Source organism: Sphaeroforma arctica (genome assembly GCF_001186125.1).
Source record: "Sphaeroforma arctica JP610 unplaced genomic scaffold supercont1.102, whole genome shotgun sequence".
NCBI classification, from domain to species: Eukaryota; class Ichthyosporea; order Ichthyophonida; genus Sphaeroforma; species Sphaeroforma arctica.
In genome coordinates, this window is record NW_014040456.1 from 67,408 (window position 1) to 76,349 (window position 8,942).

General features: G+C 44.5%; 1 protein-coding gene across 1 annotated transcript; it reads right to left on the reverse strand.

The window, feature by feature from the left end:
- Positions 1-1,289: 1,289 nt before the first annotated feature.
- On the reverse strand, positions 1,290-6,482 carry SARC_02311 (hypothetical protein). The gene has a single exon (XM_014303937.1). The coding sequence runs from the start codon at positions 6,444-6,446 to the stop codon at positions 1,371-1,373; it is 5,076 nt and encodes a 1,691-aa protein (XP_014159412.1). The 5' UTR covers positions 6,447-6,482; the 3' UTR covers positions 1,290-1,370.
- Positions 6,483-8,942: the final 2,460 nt, after the last annotated feature.

Consider the following 8,942-nt stretch of genomic DNA (forward strand, 5'->3'; position numbering starts at 1 on the left):
TATGTATGTATGTATGTATGTATGTATGTATGTATGCATGCATGTATGTATGTATGTATGTATGTATGCATGTATGTCTTTTACATAAGTGAATATACGTATACTATTGATTGCGAATATACGTATACTATTGATTGCGAATATACGTATACTGTTGATTGCGTCTGTAATTCTTATATCTCACTCTAATAACGAGCCAGTATACGACTACATAGTACATACCATCATAGTGTCAACACTGGTGCTATACAGCAGGAGTGATGCTATATATGCGATAGACTCGTGCAGCTGATTTTGTCGTCGTTTATGTCGAGAATCGCTCACCTATGTCATCTTATATCTACGCTAGTATTTGTTTATCGCGTTCAGATTTGAGATTTCAGAATGCACAGGTGAACAGTCTGTTGAACTTTGGTTCTTTGAACAATGAAGTGCATGAACAGTGAACGCGCGCGTCAGATGAGATCATGAGTGACGACTACTACTATTTTCCAGCAGACAAGCTCTATCAATTTCGTCAATAGTTAAAATATTTTTATACGTTGATTGTAATTAGTGACCATATGTGGTACACTGATGAAAATCTATTTGGAGCAACGGAGTAAAAGCGAGCAAGGCCCTAAAAGTCTCCTCAAGACCTCAGCTCCAATTACAAATTCATAGTCGGGTAAATTATAATTTACATAAAAAACTATCAGTATGTCGTAAATATTTGTACTAAAAGTAACTGAATAGCTTGTTGATGTCCCCACAACATGTATTCTACTAGAAATATAATTCCGACGGTTTGTTCATGTCGTAAATACAGTATGTTGTTTTCTTGTGGTTTTCAATTGGTACACCAATTTAGGCGCGTAAATAACTGAATAGAAGCACAAGCACGACCCAGTCGGAGTCTCGGACTCGGAGTCTCGGACCCTTTGTAAAAGAACTTTGGAAATCCGAAATTCAGAAATGATTTTTGGGGAGGGTCCAGTTTTCATCTTGAGAGGGCCTTGAGAGGGCCATGTAAAAAGTTGGAATTTTTGGAGAGAGTCCATTCTACATTATAAAATATTCTTTCTCGCAAATAGTTCTGTCCATTTTTCATCTAGTTTTTTTTTACAGAATAACACCAACAACAACAAAAATGTCTTTTTATATTTTAGGTCTACCTTTCATAAAGTTGTTTTTTTGTTATTTAGATGGTATAATCGTTTAAAACTTTAACGTAAAAAGCAATCGATATTTCGATAGGTCTTTTTGTTTGGTTTCGGGGTTCTTTTGACAACGTCTATGCATTCACTTGGGTCAAAACATACTTTGGAAATATTTTATTGTTAAGACTTTATCCGTCTCAAGTTTAAAGCTAAAAAGTAACATTACATTATCTAGATTTTGGACTGGCCGCGTGGGTAGTTCGGTTGTCCGTTAAAGCTCATGGTAGAAGTACCATCAGTGAAGCCCATAGCAGATTGCTGTGAGACCAACGAGTCGTTCAACTGGCTGGCCTTCTTGCGACGACGCATCATAACAACACCGGCAGCTACACAGCAGCAACAGCAGCAGCATAGTAGTAGAATCGCAGCAATAGCTCCACCGATCATCATCATGTTACTTTCCTCCTCCTGGTTAGCTGCGGTGGCTCCAGCAGCAGCTCCAGCTCCGACAGCGGCAGCCTGGGCAAGGTCCTCAGCGGTGTAACGCACACCAGCTTCCTTATCGACGGCAACCTCACCAGCGTCACGGGTCATCAGACCGTCAGCTGAACGACGCCGTCGGGCACCTGATCCATCATCGTAGTCAACCAAGACAGTGAAGTTCATGGTGATGGCGTTACCGGTCCGGTCAGAAGTGGCACAAGCCATCTGGGATGTAACCTGGAAGGGCATGGAGATAGTCTGGGCGTTGGTCTCGTAAGTCTGAGAGAACTCAGCATTACCGGCGATGTCGCCCATGTAGTCGTCGAATGCGGAGCAGTCACCATCTGTGGTGCGCTCAACATAGGTCACCTCAGCGTTGTACAGAGACACTCCACTGGCGGAAGTATCGACGGTAATCTGCCAGTAAGACATAGTTCCAAGATCAAAGATGGTCTCGGGGGTCTGGTATGTTTCAGTAGCGTATACCTCGATCTGAAGGTCGAACAAAGCATCAAGCTCGAACTCCTCCACCTCACAGAAATTGTTGGTATCAATGAAGAAGATCACATTGGGCTGGTAAATCTGGGAGTCAGTCATGGCGGGGCATGACTGAGCGGCACCAGAGGCATCCTCGGCCTGGCAAGTAACAATGAGTCCCTCAAGAGAGTACTCACCCGTCAGGTCGCAGGCAACGATATCGAACTCGACATTCTGGATACACTCATCTCCATCAGCAATCTGGTTGCAAGCAGGCTCAAAGACGTACTGCGAGATCGAACCGACCTCAGCCTCGAAAGACCCGTCTCTCATGCCAACAACACCGACAAGACTGTCCCGAATGGTGAAGGGAGAGGGCAAATGCGTTTCCAAACGGATCTTAGAGTGATTCCAGCCATCGAAAAAACCAACATCGACAAGGTTGATAGCGGCCTCAATATCGAACACAGGGGGCTGCACTGAACATTCAGGAAGGATGGAATAGACATTGCATTGGGGTGGGCAACCTGCATCAACCTCTGGATCACAACCACTCTGGCTACATGCCGGATCGGTGGAGTATAGTGTGCACTCAGTGGGGCAGTCCGCATCAAGAGCGGGATCACAACCACCAATGTTGCAATCGGGAGCAATGGAATATGGGTGGCAACCTTCGGGACAATCAGGGTTGGTGGCAGGATCACAACCTCCTGGGTTACAGGCAGGGTCTGTTGATCCAACAATACACGTCACTGGACAGTTAGCGTTCAATGCTGGGTCACAACCAGGGGGGTTGCAGAGAGCTGATGTCGAGTAAGGGCTGCATTGCGCCGGGCAGTTAGGATCGTTAGCGGTATCGCAACCGGGGTTGCAATCAGGGTCAGCAGAACCTTCAGTGCAGGTAGCGGGACAGTTGGCATCCACACCAGGAGTGCATCCCGGGGGATTGCATGCGGGGGCTGTGGAGTAGGGATTGCAAGTAGCGGGGCAATCGGGATCCACTTCGGGATTGCAACCGGTGGGGATCACAGCCAGTGTGTACAGGTATGGCGGTAGCGAAACAGGGTTACTGTTTACAGTCACTGAGCCGACAATACCATCAATGGGATCAACGTGATCAGGTTCCTCAGTCATGTACACATCTCCAATCACAGAGGTGACGTTAACAGGTGCAACAACGGTGTAGGTCGCAGCGGGAAGATCTGTGAACAAGAAGGTTCCATTTTCATCGGTTTGTTGAGACGCCACAACGAATCCGGTAGCGTCCTGTAGCTCGACAGTGACGTCAGCGATAGGGTTGAGAGTATTGGCGATACGCGTGCTACCTGTGACACTACCCAGATGAACAACTGGGGTCGTATCGTATTTGTATGGGGGCACAACCGTGGCCGTGTTGGGGACATCTACAACCACAACGGTGTGACCGTCTACGGTGCCATCGGGATCTTCAGCAAGATTTTTACCTCCACTTAAGTTCGTGGGAACATCAACGTGGTGCTCTCCAAGGAGGACATCGTCGAAAGTGTACTCTCCATTTGGGCCAGTGACAGTGACTCGAATGATCTCACCATTTTGAGGAATGAGCGTAACGGGAACGCCCTCAATAGGAGTGCCATCCACCATGGTGACAGTACCAGTCAGTGAGTTCTGCTGTGTCAGTACGAAATTAACATCACTGATAGATGAACCCTGGAAATCGACTGGCGATTGACCGTTGAGTTCTCCGTTCTCGGCATCGAACTCATCAGCGTGCAGCAAGTACTCTGCAGGCTTGGTCATGGTGATAGTGTATATATCAATATTGAAGATGTCCTCGAACTTGTAGTTACCGTCGATATCGGTAACTGTGTTCCCAACTGTTTCTCCAGCGCTGTTGACCATGACAACGTCAACACCCGAAATCATCTCATCACGAGTGTTTCGGACATTTCCAGCGATGGTTGCTGGTGGCGTGTATCCGAAATTGACGTTCTTAATCTCAGTTCCAGGAGTAACGAAGAGAGGGGTTTCGGTTCCACTCTTGGTAGGGTCATGATAATCCTTTGTGAGAATCGATGTGGGATCGTTGGGGTTCTCAGATGGTGTATCAATGATATACGAAGTACCTGGGACAACATCGGTGAATATGTAAGTTCCATCGGGTCCGGTTGTAGTGGTAGCAATCACCTCATCCGTGATAGGGTCAGTCAACTCGACGGTTACTCCTCCAATCGGCGCACCAGTGGTAGTGGTGTAAAGTTTACCAGTGATGTTGCTAGTGGGATCAACTGGCACTGGTGGTGCTACGTAGTGGAAATCAACGTTCGCAACAGAAGTGGCAGTGGGAGAGATAGGCACAAAGTAGAGACCATCAAGGGCGCCGTCGCTCACCTCGAAAGGCTCGTCCTCAAGAATATCATCGAACAAACTGACATCAGGTGCGATGACTTGGTAGTCCTGAGGACTAGTACTTAGCTTGACAAAAGCATATCGCCCTTCGCCATCAGTGACAGTGGAACCAACAACTACACCAGCACCATTCTTCAGCTGGACTGGCTCACCGATAAGAGGAGTATTGAAATCGCCAGCAGTAAGTCGACCAGTGATGGTACCCTCGTTATCGTAAGGGAAAACACCAGCATTACTAGTCTGGCCTCTGGTTACTGTCACGGTGGTTTCTGCGTCGATAATATTGTCCGGGTCGGGGTCTCCCACGAGCTGAACTGTTCCATAAACAGGATCTGTGACCTCTGTAAGAATCTTGACAGTGTACGGGCCCTCTTCAACCAGTTGGAAAGTAGCAACACCCAGCTCGTTAGTCAACTGAGTGTCAACAACATTACCTTCCTCGTCAATAATTTGAGCTTCAACTCCCGCCAATGGGTTTCCAGTAGCCGCGTGGATTGCCTTGGTCGTGATGGAACCAGTAATGGGTCCTTCGTACGGGTTACACTCCGGTGCCGTTGAGTACATATTACACTCTGCGGGACATCCGTAGTATTGCACAGGGTCGTTAGGGTCGCAACCTCCTGGGTTACACTCGGGTAGCGTTGAACCTTCCAAACAAGTATCGGGACAGTCAGCGATAACATCAGGATCGCAACCTCCGGGGTTGTAACACTCGGGTTCAGTGGAGTATATGTGACACTGAGGGGGACAATAAATATTTGTCTCGATGGTACATCCATTGGATTGACAGGTAGGGTCAATTGAACCAGGTCTGCAAGTAACGGGACAGTGCTCATCCACATCGGGATTGCAACCGCCAGTGTTGCACTCTGGTTCGGTGGAACCTATAGTACAATTGCTGGGACAAGCAACGTTAGTGGCAGGATCGCAACCACCTGGGTAGCATGCAGGGTCATTTGAGTACAAGTGACAGGTCTCTGGACAGAGAGGATCTGTCGCAGGGTCACAGCCGTCAGGGTAACATGCTGGGTCTGTGGAATACATATGACATTCCTCTGGGCAGTGCTCGGTAGTAGTTGGTTCGCAACCAGTGGGCTGACATGCTGCGGCATTTGATCCAGGGTAACAGTTCGCTGGACAGTCGGGAGTGCTTGTTGGATCGCAACCTAAAGTGTTATTCCACTTTGAATTGATAGTAGCGGCGACGTTAGCAACAGTGTCAATTTGTACCAGTATGTTAGTGACGGCATTACCTTCACGAAGCACCGGAATTCGCAGGTTTTCCTCATCGCTGATCTTCTCAACATACTCTTCCCATTGTCCTTCGATTTGAGCTTCATAGGAAGTAAAACGTCCGTAATCTTTAATGGTGGTGCCGCATCCTGTGGGGGCTGCTCCTCCTAGCTTGTTGAAAGCCACACTAAAATCCAACTCTGAGCGACAGTTGCCCATAAGCTTGTAGATACCGCCGGACATTTTTTCGGGATGGTCAACAGAGTAGTGACAGTCTTCAAAATAGAAATCGTTAAGCTTTCGCTCGTTGTGCCAGACACCAACATCAGTTCTGAGGTTGACGTTGTTATTACGTACATATGCCTCCAGAATCTCAATGCTAAAGTTTGCTTGCAGTGCATATGGTTCTCCCAATGCACACCCTGAACCAGTAGCTGTAGTAACAGTAAGCCGGTCAAGCGTGGAAGCGTATCCCTCCATATTACCGAAGGCGAATACGGCATCGGCGGCAGACCCAACTACAAAATCTGCACCTTCCCCTACAATTTCTAGGGTCTTGTCGATAACAATAGGCGTTGTAACTGCATAGGTTCCGGCTGCAAGCATAACTGAGTCACCGCTCGCTGCATCACTGATGACTTGTTCGAAGTTGGTGTTATCAGCGTTAAGGGTGGCGCCGGCAGCAATGGCCACAAGGGCACTTAAAGCTGCTGCTTGGTACTGCATCTTAGAATATGTCGACCGTATTTCAGCTGATGTTACTCTACTGGTCGTATACCAATTGTGGTGAGTGTTGCTTAATTATATACAAAAACGAACATCGAATTTTCGTTTCTGTATGCGGCTCTTGAAAATGGTCATGATGTTTCTTGTACTGCCAGAATGCCAGTCTGCCATTGCTACTAATAGTCTTACTACTGATTTGGTAATTTTATTTAAAAATAACAATTGCACAATGGTTTTTAAAAGTGAATATGTTGTTTTAAAGTGTTTGCATACCAGAGCTATTTTTTAAACACGGTTAAAACCCGAGGACTTCAATTGGAATAATTGAAAAATGTATTGCTCTCATTTTTTTATCGTTTTTAACCAAAAACTGAAGAAGACGAAAAAACATTGACGCCTGTCTTCAGCTCAGTGAAGTTGAAGCTCGGCAGAGACTGAGTTCACTTCAGACTTCAGACTTCAGAGTGCAGACTGCAGTGAGTGCAGGCTGTTCAGGTTTTAAGTCTTCAGACTTCAATTCGTCACTCTTCTGTCTCTCTCTTTCAAACCATTTTTGTTTTGTTTTTTAACAGAAAAGAAACCAATATTTACACCTTCTCTCGCACCCTTTCTCACTCTCGAACACATCTCTACTACTCTATGTGGGAGAGAGAGAATGTTTATTTAGTACTTATTTTATATTTACTTTAAAAAAAACATATTTACCTACTGAGACTCAGTCTTCATATATTTAAAAAAAAATGTTCAGGCTTCAGCCTTCAGAAGTTCAGCCTCTCGAGACGCAATCTGCAAGTCAAGTGTCAGGAGTCAAGGAATGACAAGTCTGAACTCTAAGTATCTCAGGCCTCCGCCTCAGGGCTCAGGCCTTCAGGCCAGGCTCAGGGCCTCAGCTAAAGGAGAAGAGACTGAAAAGTTGCAACTTGAAAGTTGAGAGACTTGAGAGTTGAGACGAGACTGAGAGAGAACTGAGACTTGTGCGAGATATTTACTTCTTATTCTTTGTTTTGTTAAAAAAAACATGTTTTACTAAATTATATGAAAGTAAAAACTTCGACTATTCGAGGGCCGACTCGAGGCAGTGAGCCTTGGCACTTTCACATATTTGTACATTTCCGAGAAAATAGAACTGCAGGAATTCAACGAGACTACTTCATTTTTACTCAAAATGTAAAAACCTTTTACATGGCACGTCTGATTGAAAGAAGGAGGAATTTTTAAAGAATTGGGATTTTAAGGCACCAATGACCAACTGAAAGAACGTTTGCTTATTTTACAATCGAAGTCTATTTTTTTTTAAACAAACAACAACTTATTTTTCCATTACCTTCTCAACTCGCGCATTCGCGAATCGCAAGTTCTCTGCGTTCTGCAATTTCTAATTTTTTTTTGAAAAGCACGTCATACGTACAGTAGCTCTGATTTTTCTTTCTCTCCCTCTTTTAAAAAAATAAATATTTCTCTCTACTACTACTATTGCTCTTAAAATAGAGAAAGAGTAAATAGTTGGACACTCTTAGTCTTGGGTCTTGGATCTCATTTTTTAAAAGTGACAAGTCATAACGTTATGCTATTCTCGGACTCTTGGTTAATCGCTTAACTTTAACGTTTACTTTGCCCTCCGTGTTACGTACTTACGTTTACGATGTATTTTGGCCTGTTTGATTGTTTTCTGTGCAATTTTGATCTGGACTGCATATAAAAATCCACGTTCTTATAATATTATGTGGTCGTCGGAATAACACCTGTGTTAATTTAAATTTTGTTTTTAAAAATTATGCACAACTTTTATGTGGGACAATATTTACAAAGGCCAAACAAATTTTGAACAATAGTAGAACAGCTTGAGAGTCGCTATAACTGGCTATTGCGACGCTATTTATACATAGCTTGTTCGCTTTTTAAAAAAAATATTGCTATATTTTATTTATTTTATAAAGTATATTGCCTCTACTTGACACTTGTCAAGTTGTGAGTTGTGATAGTTTAGGGTTGGGTTTTGGGAATGGATAGACCCAAACTTTTGGAGGTAGGGTTGTAGGGAGGGACTTTGGGTATCAAAGTATATCGGGGGCAAATCGGCCATAAAATATTTCTACATTTGCACCTGAAAAACTGAATCTTCGCAGAGTAATAGGACTACGAAAAAAGTGACGTCCAATGAAAAGGCGATCTGAATGTATTCACAGTCACAGACACGACAAATCCGCTTGCACTTTTTGACGCAAAATACGATCACAATTGTGTGTGTGGGTCGCCGGTGAGTGTGTACGCGTGTGGCCAGTAAGTGTGTGTATTTGTGTGGCCGGTAAGTGTGTGTATGTGAACATGTGTGTATCTGTGTATGTCTGTTGTGTGGACATATGTGTATCTTTGTGTGTCTGTTTGGACATGTGTATGTATCACTGTGAGTGTGTGTATGTGCTTTTGTGTGTGAATGTGTATACGGGTATATATATATATATATATATATATATATATATGTTATTATATATATAT